Source organism: Chionomys nivalis, chromosome 22, assembly GCF_950005125.1.
Source record: "Chionomys nivalis chromosome 22, mChiNiv1.1, whole genome shotgun sequence".
In the NCBI taxonomy this organism is placed as follows: Eukaryota; Metazoa; Chordata; class Mammalia; order Rodentia; family Cricetidae; genus Chionomys; species Chionomys nivalis.
This window is the reverse complement of record NC_080107.1, coordinates 51,462,577-51,481,152: the sequence shown is the minus strand read 5'-3', so window position 1 is coordinate 51,481,152 and position 18,576 is coordinate 51,462,577. Positions and strand designations below refer to the sequence as shown.

General features: G+C 47.4%; 2 protein-coding genes across 2 annotated transcripts in view; one reads left to right on the top strand and one right to left on the bottom strand.

Moving 5' to 3' along the window:
• Morn5 (MORN repeat containing 5) overlaps nt 1-3,754 on the bottom strand; it is a 28,986-nt gene extending 25,232 nt beyond the window's left edge. The window contains exons 1-2 of the mRNA XM_057755744.1: nt 3,700-3,754; nt 409-556 (exon numbers count right to left, since the gene is read on the bottom strand). Of these exons, the coding sequence (XP_057611727.1) occupies nt 409-556; nt 3,700-3,746 (195 nt within the window). The 5' untranslated portion in view covers nt 3,747-3,754. The remainder of the gene's footprint in view (nt 1-408; nt 557-3,699) is intronic.
• A 171-nt stretch (nt 3,755-3,925) lies between these two features.
• On the top strand, nt 3,926-18,155 carry Ndufa8 (NADH:ubiquinone oxidoreductase subunit A8). Its single transcript, XM_057755298.1, has 4 exons — nt 3,926-4,085; nt 9,548-9,711; nt 14,666-14,831; nt 17,871-18,155. Exons 1-4 carry the CDS (start codon nt 4,035-4,037, stop codon nt 18,006-18,008), a joined length of 519 nt encoding a protein of 172 aa, XP_057611281.1. The 5' UTR covers nt 3,926-4,034; the 3' UTR covers nt 18,009-18,155.
• Nucleotides 18,156-18,576: the final 421 nt, after the last annotated feature.

Genomic DNA, 18,576 nt, shown 5'->3' with positions numbered 1-18,576 from the left:
CTGAGGGGTAATCCGCCACGGCAGCAGCGCATAGCCACGCTGACTGTTGTTAGTTCAAGGTTGGGGAGCATGGACTGGGCAGTGCCGGTGCACACTTTAATCCTGGCCCTCCGGAGGCAAAGGCAAGCAGATCCGTGAGCTCAAGGCCAGCCTAGTCTATATAGTGAGCTCCAGGACAGCCAGGGACACACAGAAAAACCCTGTGTTGAAAACCACACACACACACTGAGGAGCACGGATTTCAGAGATAGAGAGTCACTGGCCAGAGAGCAGACTGTAAATGGCACAGCAGAATGGAGGGAGGAGAGAATGGAAAGAGGCAACAACAGGTAGGGAGGCTAAGGGGCTACGGCAGGTGGGGGGGGGCTCTTCCTGCCTGAGACCCTTCCCAAAGCCCCAGCTGGTCACCTTCACCACCAATCCTTTCTCCCAGGTGGCATCGAATCGGCTCCCACTGGGAAAGAACAGGGTTCCTTCTCCATGGAACATGCCGTCCTTCATGTCCCCAACATATCTCGTCTCAGTAGGGAGGATGTACTCCGCATTGCCCTCCATCCTGTAAGGACACGGGGAGACAGTCACTCTCTCCATCCTTAGGTGTCATCATCCATCACGATTCTGGCAGAGCTTTTGTGGGGCTTTGTTTTCATCAAAACCGAAAAAAAAAGTTGTTTAAGATGCGCAGCCTTTGCTCTGTCATTCTCCCTGCCCCTGCAGACTGTCCTGGAGTTGATGCTGTTCACTGCTGGCCTTGCTAGGTCCAGAGAGGACTGTGGACGGTGTCAGAGCTACACAGCAGAATCTGCAGAGACCAGCGGCTCAGGCAGCTGATTCTGAGTCCACCGTGACCAGTTCAGTCTTGCCCACTAAGCAAATCCTTGTTCTGTCAAATGTTAGCTTGGGCCAGCTACAGAAATCACTCTGCACCTTCCCTTACCTTTTTCATTTGTCAAATGGGAATCACTATGAGGCATGGTGGCTATTACAAAATTTAGAAGGTCTTTCTTCTTCTCTGTGTTCTCAAGTAGAATCATCTAGAACTCAACTGTGCAGCACTTCCAGGGAAATCATGACCATGAGGTCAGAGAGGCCCTACATTTTATTTATTTATTTATTTATTTATTTATCCACAGGGATTCACTCTCTAGCCGATGCTGACCTGGAACTCATGTAGATCAGACTGGCCTTGAAGCCATGTCAATCCTCCTGCCTCAGCCTCTCAAATGCTGAGACTGTAGGTATAAGCCACTATATCGGGTTTTTCATTTTTATATTTAGATATGGTACAAGCAAATCATGAATTTTAATGTTTTGTTAAAACAGTTTTATTTATGAAGCATAATTGATATGCAAAACTATACACATACTTAAAGTGTATAGCTTGTGAGTCTTGACACATATCCTGGAAACCATCATCATAGTTAATATAATTAATATATCCCCCCACCCCCAGCTGCTGCATAATCTTTAATCTTTCTTATTTGTTCTTTCCATTCCTCATCCCTAAGCAAATACTGATCAATTTTCTGTGACCAAGAATTCATCTTCACTTCCTATAATTTTATATAAAAATCATATACTATGTGCTCGTTTTGGGGAGGGGGGAATTCCTTCACGCAATATAATTCTTCTGAGATCTATTCATGTTACTGCTGTGTGAACCAGCATTCTCAGTGTGTGCTCTTCCAGTGAATGGATATACCACATTGTTTGTTCATGCACATGTTGGTGGACGTTTGGGTTTATTCCAGTTTCCAGTTATTACAGTCTCAGTTACATAAAACTGCTGGAGCACTCACAAGTATGCCTTTGTATGAGCGTGTATTTCCATTTATCAGGCTAATACCTAGGAGTCAAATGCCTGTCTTACTTTTTAAGAAAATGTCAAGCTCTTCCAGAGCACTTTGTCCAATGTTATATTCCCACCAGCAATGGGAAGTCTACCTAAACCAAATATTAAGTATTAATTTATTCTATATAAGAAGTGATTCCAGGCATTTAAACTCTAAAAATAAATTGCCTCCTCTCAGACCAAGAAAGAAAAGAGCCCCCTCCCCCTGCCATTATCTCCCCATGAAAACAACATCCATATGCGTACTGTTAAGTATCCCCTTGAATCCCCTCGGGGTGTTCATTAGCTCTGCCTTCTGATGAGGAAATCTAGGTCCGCCTCTAGCGGAAGGCTGGGTTCTCTCAGTGCTGTTTCTCTTATTATATGCTGGATCTAAGCAGCCCCAAGGATGACTGTTGCCAAAAAACAAGATTCAGGCAGAGTACATGGTAGAACTATGAAAAGAAGACCAGCAAATCAACGACTATCTTCTTGTGGGTTGTGGGCAACTGAGAGGCTCCTGCCAGGTCTGGGTTTCAGTACTGTGACTACAGTAATACCAAAAGACCTCATTGCTTGGGATGCGCAGGGGTGGCTGGTGCAGTACAGACGGGTGAAAATGTGTAGAATTCTGGCCTTCTGTCAGTATCTGTCTGTCTCACTGACTTTACGTGCAGAGCGCATCATAAAGATGTGTGTGGGTTTCCCGGTTTCCTTCATCTCCACCTGACAAAACTTCTGCTGTAGCAAGGTCAGGTGGGAAGAAGTGATGTGGTTTAGACACAGAAATGGGTAGAAATCCTTACCCCATTGCTTCTTAGCATTGTATTCCTAAGAGTGAGTATGCCGCTTGTTTTGCCTAAGTTAAACCATGTATGTGTGAGATCAGCCTGAACTAGATCACTGTGGTGGAAGTGTTGTACACCCAGCATCTTTGCCACGTTCCGAAGGGTCAGACAAGAGTCTGAGTCCTTTACCCTCTCCCTTGCAGAGCTGACTGAAGATTTGAGTCATCACCTATATGTTTTATCACCACTTTCTCTAGGAAACCATCCCTATGACCGGCTAGACCATTGCTCCCACAGCCTCAAACTCAAAACACCCTGCAGTTCCTCTAGCCTGTGTACACAGACCCTCCCAAATCAGGCCCTTCATCTCTCCATCTCCACAGCCCCATGGAGTGATTTACACCCCAACAACTAGCACTTATCTGTCAATATACTTCCCTCCAGCCTCAGGCTCTCCAGCTCTAAAAGTATTCCACTTTCTTCATGTGGAGCTGCTAGCCAGACTGGGTCCTCGGCCTCTCATGCCCACAGTGCTGACCTTGATGACTTGTAACTGTGTCGGGCTTACTTGCCCTCGTGTCTGCATGAGTTTTTTGAGGGCAGGGATTACAATCAGCATTTGCTAAATAGCATTTCCTATTTTCCATTTTTTTTTTTTTTTTGAGACAGGGTTTCTCTGTGTAAGAACCCCAGCTGTCCTGGAACCAGCTCTTGTAGTCCAGGCTCCTGTTTTCCTTTTTTAAAAAGTAATTTTTAAAAAATTTCTTATTTTTTAATGTGTATGAGTGTTTTGCCTACATGTTTGTATGTGCACCATGTGCGTGCCTGGTACCCACAGAGGCCAGAAGAGGAACTTTGGTTACAGATGGTCGTGAGCCACCATGTGGGTGCTGGGACACGCACACATATCACACAATAAATTGAATGAATCCCACCTATGTGGCTTATTAGACATGTGTACATGAGCATGTTAGTAGCACAAACGTTTGAAAATGCTTGGCTCAAAGTCCCGGGCAGAGAGCAAAGGGCAGCTGCCTTTCTCTAGCCCGGGAGTGGACACACGGACGAATGGAACCTTACCTCCCGTTTATGTATGACCCGATATATTTGCTCCCGGTGTACTGCATGTCAGCGGCTAGAGTCTAGAGAGACAAAACAACTTCAGCGCCCTCAGTGTTACTATAACAACCAGGAGGTGTGGGCGGAGTTCAAACAAAGCCCCGCCCCTTAACCCCGCTTTACTTCCTGAAATGGCGTACGCGCGTCTACTCCAACAGCGGCAGAGTATTGCGCCTGCGCGCCGCTGGAGACGCATGCGCAAATGGTACAGGGCAACCTGGGAGACCCAGAGGGGAATTGAAGGAGACGGGCGACGCGGCTGAGGGCACCTGATCAGGGTCGGGGCTGCCGCCGTCATGCCGGGGATAGTGGAGCTGCCCACTGTGGAAGAGCTGAAAGTGGAGGAGGTGAGGCTCTCCCTGACGGCAGGCGGGAGGCCCGGGGCTGCAGCTGCTGCCAAGCTGGCCCGCGCTCGGTCCCGGCCTCTGCGACCTGCAAGATCACTTCCCGCCGTGTCTCCAAACACCCAGGCCTCCACCAGTGAATCTCCTCCTGTGAATCGGGGTGACACTCTCTGATATCACCTAGCCCCTTGCTGTACCTCCGCGTGAGGCGAGTATGCCTTTCCAGGTGCTTACCTTCCACCGAGTCTGTCAAAATCTCGGTGCAGAGGCCTGGGGGCCGCGGCAGCGTGTGTGTTGGACAGCGAGGCTGGCGTGGGTCAGGGTCTTTGGTAACAGGACGCACTTAAATCATTTACTTCTAGAGACATTTAAATATTTGTTATGTGCACAAGCAAATATGAAAGTAAGGGACAGTGCCCTTGTTTGGTAGTTTCTAGTTTGTTAAGGAGATAGGTAAAGACGACCGCACAGTGCAACTGGTGCTGTGGAAAGTGAAGTGCAGGTGATGTGTTATTGTAATTATGGCAAACACGACCAAGCCACTTTTCCAGGCCAAGTTGCTAATTACTTGGGACACACAGTAAGATAAGATATAACTCATCTTTCTTGAAGTACAGAAGAAGTAGGGCCCCCACGGTAGGAGTGATCTGCCCAAGGTCACAGAGACTGTGTGTGGAACAGGTGGACCGGGATCCAGATCTGTCTGAAGCCTGTGCAGGGAAAGCTCAGCTAAACTATGCTACAGTGGAGAAAGCCAGAGGTGTTTGATGTCAGCCTGGTGTTAGTGGTGGGCTGAGCCTCTGGAGGAGTCACTGACCAGGCCAGAGCAGTTTGGACTTGATCCTGTGAGATAATGGGAAAGGGTGGATGTGTTCAGGCAGAAGACTGCCATGGCAGGACTTGATAAAATAAATAGACTGGCAAGACTAAAGATTAAATGCTGAGAATTCCACAGAAGGCACTGTCAAATGTTTTCCCACACCACTTCCTGTACGCTCTTAGCAACCTGTGAAGGGGGCAGCTGGCATTTTCCTCAGATGAAGAGCTACTAGCTGTACTCATGGTATGAGTGACATTTACTAAGAAGTGACAAGGGATGTTCCCATGAGCTAGCTTTTTATTCTTATCCCATCCTAAAACTGGTTGAACATGAGTTGACATATTTTTTGCTAGATTTTTAATTGGCTCAGCAAACATTTCGTGCAGGAGCTTTTAATACATTTTTCTTTAAATTTAAAGCTATTTATATAATCATGCAAATAACTAAAGTGTAATAAAAGATAAGACACATATGATTAAATATATGAGGGACAGGCAGGACTGGGTTAAGGAGAAAGTAGGATTTGATATTGATTCTGAGTTCTAGACCTAATGTTTGGTCGCTTTGAGTAGCGGTTAGCACTTGTAAACAAGGGTGTTTTGCTAGCAGGATGAGGCGTCTCTATGAACAGTTCTCTATGAAACATAAATAGGATGGAGGAAGCACATGTTAGCTTATTGTAAAACACAGCATTTGAAGTCTGGTGTTCTATGGGTAGGGATGGAGAGAAAAACTGAGTAGTGAAAGAAGGAAGTGAGTAAGGAGCTGGGGAAGCAGGGGCTAGAAGTGGATCCTGGAAGCCATGTGTCCAACAGCACAGGAGCTGGGGAAGCAGGGATGGGAAGTGGGTCCTGGAAGCAGTGTGTCCAGCAGCACAGGAGATGGGGAAGCAGGGGCTGGAAGTGGATCCTGGAAGCATTGTGTCCAGCAGCACAGGAGATGGGGAAGCAGGGGCTGGAAGTGGATCCTGGAAGCAGTGTGTCCAGCAGCACAGGAAATGGGGAAGCAGGGGCTGGAAGTGGATCCTGGAAGCAGTGTGTCCAGCAGCACAGGAGATGGGGAAGCAGGGGCTGGAAGTGGATCCTGGAAGCAGTGTGTCCAGCAGCACAGGAGATGGGGAAGCAGGGGCTGGAAGTGGATCCTGGAAGCAGTGTGTCCAGTAGCACAGGAGATGGGGAAGCAGGGGCTGGAAGTGGATCCTGGAAGCAGTGTGTCCAGCAGCACAGGAGATGGGGAAGTAGGGGCTGGAAGTGGATCCTGGAAGCAGTGTGTCCAGCAGCACAGGAGATGGGGAAGCAGGGGTGGGAAGTGGGTCCTGGAAGCATTGAGCACAGGCTTTTTGTGAAGTCTGGTGAGAAGGCTGGAGAGGTAGTTTGAGCCCCTAAAGCCTTGGACAGCAAACAGGAAGTTCAGGTTTTCTTCTGCTGCTAAGCACGACTTTTTTGGGGGAGTTGGTTTCTGAGTTGTAGCAGCAGAGTAAAATAAGTTTTTGGAAGGCCACTTCAAGCAACTTACAGAAACTGGATTGAAGAATTTTAAGAAACTCGGGAAGACTTGTTTCAGTGACTGTTAAAATAACGGAGAAATATATTAGTAACCATGGTAACCTTGTGAGTGGGTCCTTACTCAGCAATAATGCTGAAGAGCCTGGGTCGGGTTTGGAATATGACAACAGACCCAGAGGGGCAAAGAGCATCAGCAGCGGCTTTGGGGAGCAGTAGAACCCATTTCGGGCTTTATGACTTAGGAGTCATGTCACATCCCTATGCTTTGAGTTAAAAATACCAGCCGGACGGTGGTGGTGCTTTCCTTTAATACCAGCACTTTGGAGGGAGAGGTAGGTGGATCTCCGGGTTCAAGGCCAGCCTGGTGTACACAATGAGTCCCAGGACAGCCATGGCCACACAGAGAAACCCACCACCACCAACAAAAGTATTCCTTGGTGTGTTGATAGTTTTGAGTGAAAATTAAGCGACAGGCGGTACTGATAGACTTGGGTCAGGTACACCCTTCGCATGTTTACAGGCCTGAGCTCATTGGCTCTTCACAAGGCCCTAGGGAATGAGTGCGTCACACTCCACTGTACACAGACAGGAAAGAGACATCAGGAGGTGCGGGTGTGGTTTGTGGGGGCTTTGCTGAGATTCTGCCTGTGTGGAGGCCTGCGGTGCAGAGTGGCTGTGTGAGTGATGAGGAAGGATGTTGAGATTCTGTGTTCTGGGGACAAACGATGCTGGATGGGCTTCATCAGCTATGAAGAAATAGCTGAGGGGATAGTTACATCTCAAGCTCTCCATGTTCTCTGCAATAGTAATGTCACGCCAAAGGCTTGCTAGATGGGAGGCTGCAGAGTCTGGGTTCCAGTTCTCAGGATGGCTGGAATGTCAGCTCAGATGTCTCTGTTTATTCGCTGTTTAGGGATTGGCTCAGTAAATGTGTCTCATCCTTGTTTCCCTATGACAGCATGAATGTCCTTTCATTTTGATAATAAAGCAACTAATGCTTCAGACTTTTGGAGGGCTGATGTCTTGAGAATTTAAATAATCAAATCAGCCGTTTAAGGATATTTTTGAGGCATTTGGCAAGCAAGTAAAATGATGCTCAGTTTTTTTTTTGTTTTGTTTTGTTTTTTGGTTTTTCGAGACAGGGTTTCTCTGTGGTTTTGGAGCCTGTCCTGGAACTAGCTCTTGTAGACCAGGCTGGTCTCGAACTCACAGAGATCCGCCTGCCTCTGCCTCCCAAGTGCTGGGATTAAAGGCGTGCGCCACCACCGCCCGGCATGCTCAGTTTCTTTAAAAGATTTATTTATTTATTTATTTATTACATATACAGTGTTAGAAGAGGCCATGGGATCTCATTATAGATGGTTGTGAGCCAACACATGGTTGTTGGGAATTGAACTCAGGACCTTTGGAAGAGCAGTCAGTGCTTTTAACCTCTGAGCTATTTTTCCAGCCTGGTGCTCAGTTTTTTATTTAAAAATTTAAAAAATACTTTATTTTATGTGTATGAGTGTTTTGCCTGAATGTATGTATAGCACATTTATGCCTCGTTACCATGAGGTCCAGAGGGCATCAGACTTCTTAGAACTGTTGTGAGCCACCATGTGGGTGCTGAGAATTAAACCTAGGTCTGCTGGAAGAGAGGCAAGTGCTCTAAACTACTGAAACGCGGTTGTAAAAATGTAGTGACCTTTAAAAAACAGAACTGCCAGGTGGTGGTGGTGGTACAGGCCTTTAATCCTCGGAAGGCAGAGGCGGGCAGAGCTCTGTGAGTTTGAGGGCAAGTTCCAGGACAGATAGGGCTGCACAGAGAAACCCTGCCTTGGGGTGGGGGTTGGGGGCATGACTCTGAAGCGGGAATGGTAATCCCCGCAAGCTTGTAATCCCAGCTCTAGGGAGGCTGAGGCAGGATTGAGAGGAGGAGGCCCTCCTGGCCTACACAGTGCAAAGCCAGCCTGGGCTACTTGAAAGTGTCTCTAAAAACAGATATAAGACAAAAAGGTTGGGTACCTTTTATCTCCCAGCTGGCTATAGGTAGTAAAATAAGCAAATGTAGATCAAATTTAAATACACAAATTTACAGATTTGTTAGAGTTGGATGGCAAATTTCACTTATATGCACGTTGACCCTTGCGTTGCTAGTGTGACAGGACAGTGCTGGTGGGCAGTCGTGGCCCTCCTCTGCTTTCTGTAGAATGGAGGGGAACCTCTCTCTCTTCCTTCTCCAACATTAGTCTTAGGAGTAAATTAATATCTATAAAGTGCATAAAATAAGACTAAAGACTTTCTCATGTTAAAGTCCTCAATATTTTTAAAAATCTAATTCAGTGGTATATTAAAGTATAGTTTCCTGACAGCAAGTTTTAGGAAACCTGTTAATGAATGCTCTTTGTTACATTTCTCAGTTGATAAGGAATCTGAGAAATCCCTGGCTGGGAAAATGGCCACAGTAAAGCAAAAGTACCACCCACACCCAGATGTCAACTGTCAATTCCCCACCCTGCTCTTTAAAGTTCAGGCTTAACAAGTTGCCCATGGCAGAGTTGGCGCTCAGTGCCCCCCTGCAGGCTTTAGTAGGGCAGTAAGATAGAAATATTAGAAGAGAAACAGAGTAGCCAAAATCACTGAAAAGCAAAGATCTTGAGATCTCCCAGATGGCAGAAAGCTCTGTCGGTAACTGTAGCATTGTGGCCTCAGCCTAGGCTGAGACTTAGAGCAGGAATCTGGGCTGGGAACTCTGCCTGCTGATCCTCTGAGCTGCCTACAGCTGGTCTGCAGTGCTTCTCAAGACAGTGCTGAAGGCAAGCAGGGAAGTCTTGACATGGTCACAGTGCTAGAGGTAGCTTTAGTGTGGGCCTCTTCCAGGACTTTATTCTTAGTAGCTGCCAGACTCTGAGCTCTTTCTTTTCCTTTTCCTCCCTTCCTCTGATTCCCAGCCCTCCGGGAGTTTCAGATGTCCTTGTGTGACTCATTTCATTCCTGGAGAGGAACCTTGGCAATGTTGACAGAGTTATTTAAGCAAGATTCTGTTAGGGTCACCAAAACGGGGCTGGTTCTTTCAGCCTGGTAAGACACATGCAAGAGCCTAACGCACTCATTTGTACCTGACTTGGTGTGTGACCCCCTCCTCATTGCTTTTCCAGGTGAAAGTCAGCTCAGCTGTGCTTAAAGCCGCAGCCCACCACTATGGGGCTCAGTGCGATAAGGCCAATAAGGAGTTCATGCTGTGCCGCTGGGAGGAGAAGGACCCCAGGCGCTGTCTGCAGGAGGGCAAGCTGGTCAACAGCTGTGCGCTGAACTTCTTCAGGTAAGACTCACTTGACATCAGTACCTGGGTGAGCTGTAACATCAAGATATTCTGAAATAGTCTTCAATGAGGAAGTGGCTTCCGGCTAATTAAATGTGCAAGTGTGCAGGTTTTGAAATCAGATAGACCACAATTATTTTGTTTCTTTTGGATTTGTTTTTATAAGGCAAGTTCCTCCATGAGTCTCAGTTTTCAGCTCTGGAATAGTGTCTTTTCTCTACAGTATTGCAGTAGGTGTTTTTAAAAGGTCTATACAACCACATCAGCTCCATCTTGTTGACAGACCACAGACAGTTGTGATGGTTAGGAAAGTATTGAGTATTGGGTTTTAGGTCGGACACTATGTGCAGCACAAGCCCAGGTGTGTAACTAGCTGAACAATGTTATTTGGGCATGGTGTTAGGGTCTTGTAGTCCTAGCATTCAGGAGCTGGAGGCAGGGGGACCAACAAGGGCAGCTGTGGCGACGCAGGGAATTGGAGGCCAGTTTGGGCTACGTGAGATGCTCTCTCAAAAGCAGTGTTTGGTTTGATTAAGTCAGCCTGGAACTCAGTGCGCAGTCCTAGAGCACTCACTCCTGATGCGGCTGCCAAGTGTGCGCCGCCGGCAGTGTGCGCCACCTCACCCAGCCGCAGGAAAGGTGTTTGAGATTCTGTTGTAATAAAAGGACAGAAACAACCTAGAGTGGGTGGCTGAGAAGTCCAGAAATAGTCCTGGTGTCAGGCAGGGCTGGATCGAGGGTCTGAGTGACAGCAGAGCTATGTCGTACCTTTTTCCTCTCATTTCTGCATAGTCTCTTGGCTCAGCACTTCTCTGCTGACGTTATTTTCACATAGACTTTCCCTTTGCTATTGCCTTGGAATGGCCAGCAGGCACTCCAAGCTGCCCTTCTCGTCAGCAAGCCCTGAGGGTGCCATTGCAGTGCCATTGCCAGTGTGGGCAGAGTCCCCCACTGAGCCAGATTCCACTGTCTGTGGACCCTGGGAGGTAAGGTTTAGTCTTACCTTCACCCTCTCTATCTGAGAGACAGGGAGTTGTTTCCCAGAGGAAAAGCAGGGGTGTTACAGAAGAGTGGGGCCGACGGCTACCTTTCTTCTTTCTTGTCTGTGCTGTCCCTGTCCACATGCAAAGATACTTTTGTGGTTATAATTATAATGTGTATATTTTTCAACACATTATACCTGACAGCTCTTGTTAGTGAGCATCAGTCTATACTGTTTAGCCTTTCTTTCTTTCTTTCTTTCTTTCTTTCTTTCTTTCTTTCTTTCTTTCTTTCTTCTTTCTCCTTATTTTTTACTTTTATTTTTATTATGTTTTGACACATGGTTTTCTAGGTAGCCTGGCTGTCCTGCAACTCACTAAGTAGACCAGATTGGCATTGAACTCACAGCGCCTGCTTCTGCCTCCCAAGTGCTGGGATTAAAGTTGTATGCAATTACGTCTAGTTTTTTTAATTCCTTGGTATTCATTTTCCAATAGTGTATTTTTTTAAGGTTTTGATAATTATATTTGACATCTGAACTTTTATTGCTATTTTTTAAACCATGAATGATTAAAAAAATTCTTAAAATGTGTTTGTGTATTTTGACTGGATATGTGTCTGTGCACCGTGTTCGTACATGCCTAGTCCCTTGGGGTGGGGGATCAGAAGAGGGTATCAGATCCCCTGGACCTGAGTGTGAGCTGCCATGTGTGTGCTGGGAACCAAATCAGTTCCTAAGCAAAGCAGCAAATGATCCCAACTGCGGAGTCCTCTCTCCAGCCCCTAATTTAAAATATATATTTATCCATGTGGAGGGGCATGTCCACGTGCCATGGTGCAGGTGTGGGGGATCAGAGGCCACCTTTGTGGAGTTGGTTTTCTTTTGTCACCTTTATGTCAGCTCCAGTGATTAAATTCAGGGCATCAGGTTTAAGGCAGTTTTACACAATGAATCAGCTCACCAAGCCCTGCCTTACTGTTTTCTAGGTTGGGTCTGTAGCACAATGCCTGCTCTACTGGTTCACAAGTTGGGCAAGGGGCTGGAGATTGAAACACACACACACACACAGAGACACGGGTGCCAAGAATGCCCTTTTTTGTGTGTTCCAGGGCAGCTTATATGGGTCTACTTGACTAATGGCCACACCCTCTCAGCTGCAAGCTCACCAGAAACCACTCCCCTGCCCTCAGGAACTCCTGAGGGTCTGCTGCTCAGAGCAGCTGCAAAACAAGTTGTTTGCTCAGAGCAGCTGCAAGCATAGGAAAACACATTGTTTACTTCGGTAGGCAGGGGGTCACAGGACATTCAGGGTCTGGGGGTCCACAGTCCCCAACAGGGTCAACTTAGTCTGCCCTCTGCACTGATGCTATATACACAGTGTTTAAATATTTAGGAGATAGGAGATAGTGCTTTATGATGCCTGGAGTTATGTCAGTATTATTGCCTTCAGGGTTAAATACGCCTTTACTTATTTTGGGGAATAAAAGTGATTTTCTAAGATTCCTGAGATGCAGAGATGGACTGTTGTAAGGTGGAGATGACCACCGAGGCATGGTGAGCAGAGGCCAGGCAGGGTCTCCCGCTGCAGTGCTGGGCTGTGATTCCTGCTACGACTGTGGAGAACACAGAAGAGGAGGGTGGGGGTTACCCAGGGTGCTAGGTAACTTTGGGGAGGCCTAAGATGGAAACTGGGTGAGTGGCAGGGGAGCAGCATGGAGGGTAGACTTGTGCTGCATGCATAAACTCTGAAAGTCTTCCTGACACACCCGGAGAGGGGTGGTGGGGGTTACATAAAGTAGTATTTTATTTTATTTTTCTCGAATTCTTATTTTAATTCCTAACAGGTTTGAATGAAAAGGGAAGGGGTTGCTCCAGCCATTTTTTCTTCTCTTCTTATCTCTACCCTCCCTCTTTCGGGGGAGGGTGGGTGGAATAGAGTCATATAGCTCAGGCTGGCCTCACATCCACCCTGTACCTAAGGCTACCCTTGAACTTTCAATCCTGCCGTCTTCACCTCCCACATGCTGGGGTTACAGTCCTGTGCCCCACACCTGTAGAAGTTAGCTCGATTCGGGAAATAACCAGGCTAGCTAAATGATAAAGCAATTATATCTTTATTTATTATAAGGGGAAAACTCACGAAACAGGGACGAGAAGTCCAAGCTCAGCTGTGCTGCGAGGGAACCACAAAGAGAGAGCACCTGGACCTTTTTTTCTCTCCAGGCCCCAGAAAGCCACACCCTAACTTGGTCCCACCTCTTAAAGATAATTGGTTAACAAAGCTTCCCCATCACCACCTAGCCTTCCTTGGCCTGTGCTTTCTTTGTGTATCTGTTCTTATGTCTGTGTGAACATGTATGTGTGTGAATGTGTGTGGGTCTGTGTGGGTGTGCACATGTGTCCACATTCATTCAGAAACTCAAGGCTGAGACCAGGAATCCTTATTCTGTGAGGTGTGTCACTCAGGCATGGAGCTTAGCACTGTGGCTAGTCTCACCCGCAAGCTTGCTTTGCATCTCCTGTCCCCTCCTTCAGAGGATGGAATTTACAGTGGGGCAGCCAGGGCACCTTGGCTCTTATGTGGGTTCTGTTACTTATGTGTCAGGAGCTTTAGGCACTGACCGTCTCCCTAGCTTCCTCCAGCAGCTTCCATGGTTCAGAGGGAGTTATTTGCTGCCCTGCTTCCTAGCAGCACCCAGCTCTTCATAGTGAGGACTGATTCTGGCCAGCACTACCTCCCTCCCATTAGTTAATGTGCTTGTGTTTGAAGGTCTCTCACCCCTGGCCTCTGTCAGCATGCCAGGTTCTGACTGCTTCCTTCCCTTCTGAGTTTGCTGAACTGCGATGTAAAGACTGAGCAGGCACCAGAGAGGTCTCCTGAGTAAAATGTCAGTGGCTTAGGCCATGGGCTTTTATTTTTGATGAATAAAGGAAGGTTTGCTTCTGAGAAATCTTGTTGTGTTTTATTTCTTACTTACTGGCTCTTAACTTTGGGTTGTTTTTTTTTTAAATTACAAAGCATATGGAAAGTTAGGCTTCATTATTTTTATTTCTTACTTACTGGCTCTTAACTTTGGGTTGTTTTTTTTTAAATTACAAAGCATATGGAAAGTTAGGCTTCATTATGACATTTTTCAAGCAAAATTTGTTTTTGTTGTTTGTCTCCCCTCCTTTGTGTGCTCCCACCCCAGTCACATGTGACCAAGAGGCCCCCCAGCACCCCTTGTCCTAGTCTGTACCGGCTCTCGCAACCTTTGTTCTTCTGCTTCTCTTATGACCTGCTATCCTACAACATACAAATACACATGTATTAAAAGTCTAAAGCCACATGAGATACGAGAGAGGATGGTGGTTCGGGTCTCAGACTGTGCCACCTTGCTTAATATGACACTTCCTAGTTCTGTTTTCCTGCAAGTTTCGTATTTCTTAGAAGCTGAGTAAACCAGGCATGGGGTAGCACACTGGAGGCAGAGGTGGACAGATCTCTGAGTTCAAGGACAGCCTGGTCTGCAGAGTGAGTTCCAGGACAGCCAGGGCTACACAATGAGACTCTCCTGAAAAACCAAAAATAAATAAAGCTGAGTAAAAACTCCATTGTGTACACATGCCACGTTTTTATTATCCAGTGTTCTGTTGATGGTCCCCTGCTTTTGTGAATGGAGCAGCAGCGGGCACATGGTCTAGTGTCTGGGGTCGGTTGTAACGAGTCCTTTGGGTGCAGCCTCCAATGGTGTAGTTGGATCACATGGTGTTCTGGTTTCCATTCTTGACATCTTCCACAGTGGTTGCACTAGTTACATCCTAGCAGTGGGCAGGGCTCCTTCCCTGCAGTCTCAGCGCTTAGTTGTCAGTTTTTACTTGAAGGCCTTGAAGGTGCCGTGGGGTGTGGCATTATTACTCCTACACTTTGCAGAATGTAAGGCTACTCTGTTGTGTGAAGAGCTACCCCTGACCTCCAGCCCTCCCTTCCAGGCAGATCAAGCGTCACTGTGCAGAGCCTTTCACAGAGTACTGGACTTGCCTCGACTATTCCAACACACAGATGTTTCGTCACTGCCGCAAACAGCAGGCCAAGTTCGACAAGTGTGTGCTGGATGAGCTGGGCTGGGTGCGGCCAGACCTTGGGGAACTGTCCAAGGTAAGGTTCCTCTGGGTTGGGTAGAGGGGATTGGCTGTGACAAAGGCAGAAGGGGTCCCTCTGAGGATGGAGAGGCTGTGAGTGGTCCCCATTTACCAGACAAAGGACTCAACATCCAGAAGCCAGTGTGTCCTAGCTGGTGTTAGCCAACAGGGAGCAGAGTGCCTTAGCCACCATGCTAGTGAGGTGCCGTTGGCAAATCCACTGGAGCAGCTTGTGCCAGATTCTTTTGGAACACCAAGAATTGAGAAGCTCATAGTTGAAGAGCGGGTCCTCCCTTCCTCCTGGGTTGGTGGTTTTGGTGATGACTCTGGCTGAGGCATCACGGAAGCCTGATGTCTGCACTGTTCTTTGTGCTCTTGTGAGTCTTAGCTCAGGAGCATTCTGAATGCTGGGCCCCCAAACGCACACACGCTGCTGTGGCCTTCCTGGAGAGCTCTTCCTGAGCTGCTTCTGCAAGATAGTTCATCCTGTGAAATTCTTCATTTAGGGCTTAAACTCTGTCTTCACTGTAGGATCTGTGTGGGCAAGAAAGATGCATTATTGAAACTCTAAAGACGTGTAGGGACTCCCACCTGCTCCCGAGCTGCTGTGATGTGCAGCTGAAGAAGTCCTGCCCACAGTGGCCTACATGCCTGCTGCTTTAACTGAGGGCCTCCACTCCTTAGAGCCCGGCAGCAGAGCTTGGCGGGAAGGGCACAGTTGTATGGAAGAGTAGGACTGAATCTTGTTACTTCCCAGCTGCCTGTCCGCTATCCCCAGGGCCTGTGTGAGCCCCTGCCCAGCACTAGGCACACAGGCGTCCATCTTAGTTCTCGTCCCTTTGGGGCCAGCACCACGAATAGCTGGGTAGCCTAGGTTTTTTAGTCTGACATACTTAGCTTTATTTCAGATACATTCTTTAGCTGAACTGAGAAAGTGACTTTAGTAGTGGCCAATCAGAGTTGGAGAGTGATAAAACTTACAGACTCACCCAGTAGAACCCCCTTTTCTTCTTCTTCACCACAGGGAGCTGTGAGTCAGGCTGTTAAACCAGAGTATTTATTCTTGAGTCTTTTTTTTTAAAATATTTTTTATGGTTTATTTAACTTTATTTTGTGTGCATTGGTATGAAAGTGTCAGATCCCTGGAACTGGATTTTCAGACAGTTGCAAGCTGCCATGTGGGTGCTGGGAATTAAACCCCAAAATAAAGTTGTCTAATTGCTGCAAAAATGTATTTCTTGACATGTATTGTCAATTTTAGTTGCACTCCAGTCCGTTGTCCAGTCTCCAGAAAGGCCATTAACCAGCTGAGGGAAACCTAAACGGTAGCTTCATTCTCTTTGGCATTCTGTCTGGCCCACTTGTCTCTTCCTCCGAAGACCAAGTTGGGCCCCAGTCCGGATGTCACACCCTTTCCTAGGCAGAATTATCTCCTACTCGTAATGATAACCTGATCATAAAGAAAGCAAGTTGGGGGACACTTCATATACATCCTAGTTCCTCCAGGAACCCCTTTTACACACGGCAGTTTTATCATCAAGTATGCCTCAGGCCTTCCTTTAGGGATGGGTGTGAGGTGCCCTGCTCCCCCTCTTCTGGGGAGTGTGAGAGCAGGTTGCTTCACTAGTCTTCCCTCAATCAGTTGCTCAGTGGGTTCCTGGTTACTCTATATTCAAGAAACATTCTCAAAAACAAAGAATGACCGTTTTCTAGACTGATTTCATAAATATCCCCAGTGAGCATTTGGAACTACTCTGTCAAGCAGCAAAAAACTCTTCCTTTGTGATCTGCAGTTAGAGCAGGGGACAGGGACCTGCACTCAAGGCCTTGGGTTCCAGCTCCAGCTCTGACGTCATCTTAGGTGACCCAGTCACTGTCCTATGAACTGGAGATAATACGCACACATAGGGTAGTTAGTTATATTAACTGTGTATCTGGAGCTCTGGGTACAGAATTGTTTCTGAGTGGTATATCTAGGCAGATGGGCCTGGCCTCTCATACATGCAGATGGCTTAGAGTTGGTACCACTGAAGTAAAAGTCAGAAAATGCTTAGTAGCTGCGGCCCACTGGTAGGGACCTGTGTCCTTAACTTTCAAAGGGATAAGTTCTGAGCTAGAGGTATTGCCGGGTAGCACAGACACTCACTTACCTAGCATGTGTAAGGCCCCACAGCAGAGTTCAAATTTTAAAAATAAATTTCTGGTTGCTTTTCAGTTGAGGTTTTGATAATCATTGGGGATGGTAGTTGTAGGTGCTTTCCTCCTTGCTCTTGGCTGCAGTTTAGGACCTACTGTTTCCTCAGACTCTTGGTTCAGCTCTTAATTCTGGGCCCACCACCAGGCCTAGTGTCCCTGCTCCCAGCTGCAGATAGTGATTGGTCGCATCCCTGTAACAGTGGCACCTGCTGCCGTCAGGTTAAATCCAAGCACCTTTGCACAGCATTGCGTACTGTTTCACCCAGCTTGGTGCCTTAGCTGTGCATGGAACTTATAAGCATATATATCCTAGCAAGGACATCACCAGGTGAGAGCTGCTGGTAAGGATGAGCTGGGATAATACGCTCAGCATCAACACTGATAACACCAGAACTTGTTTAGGTGTGGTCTCTGCCGCTGTGGTGAGCTCTGTAGACATTGCCTCTGCTGTCTTTGTCTTCTCGCTTGCACTGTCTTCCCCCTTAATCTCCCTAGCAGACTCCTGATTCTCCTCAGAAATAGCCTAGGCCCAGCCTTCAGTGTGGGTGATTTGTGCAGGGTCTGCCCTTCCCCACACAGCACAGTGGAAGTTCTGTCTTGCTCACTAGCCAGTGAGAGAACCCCAGAGGACAGCTTGTCTCAGCTTGTCTCTTCTTGCTGTAACCTCAACTCCTACCATGCAGAATGACAGAAGGTGGACTTCCAGAAGTGTATGCAAGGATTAAGTGAGGCTAGACGCATCTGCCTGCGGTTCGAAGTGGAGGAGTAGTTGAAGCGACAGGAGCAAGGGACCCCAGAGGGTTCAGGGCTACTACCTCTGCAGTCCCATTGAACCCTGCCTCCTTCTGCGCCCTTCCAGGTTACCAAAGTGAAAACGGATCGCCCTTTACCAGAGAACCCTTACCACTCAAGACCGAGGCCGGAGCCCAACCCTGTGATAGAAGGGGATCTGAAACCCGCCAAGCACGGCAGCCGATTTTTTTTCTGGACCACGTAAAGATGGGTCCACACGCGCCCAGATGACAGCTGATGGAAACACCCATGCTGCTCGCGTGTGCTTTCCTGGATCACGGACGTTAACAAAAAAGTTAATTTATGTGACTTGGCAGTTATTCTATACATTTCCTGTCCATTAAAATTTTAAAGGAAACAGTTGTGTTTTATTACGCTTTATGTAACCTTTTAGCCTTTAGAGATGACTTCCCCTGTCCTTTCTTGCGCTCCTGACTTGTTCTAAGGAGGACTTGCCTGTGTGGCTGGAGAGCCACACTCCAGCATGGAGGCTTTGCTACCTGAAGCAGCTTCCCAGGAGAGGTCAGCACAGAATGTGAAACTCCAGCTCTCTCTTCCTCAGCCAGCATTCCAAGCAGAGAGCTCTCCCTAACAGTCATTCCAGGGCCATCCAGGACAGTGAAGGTTTGAGTCTGTGACTCAGGCATGGGAGGGACTGCTGGCTGGGCCCTAGGCTGTGTTGCTCGAAGTTCCTTAAAGAACCTAACTTCCACCGCTTCCCCTGAGTAGCCCATCGTCTGGTGTTACAACCCAGATGTTTTTCCTGATAGACA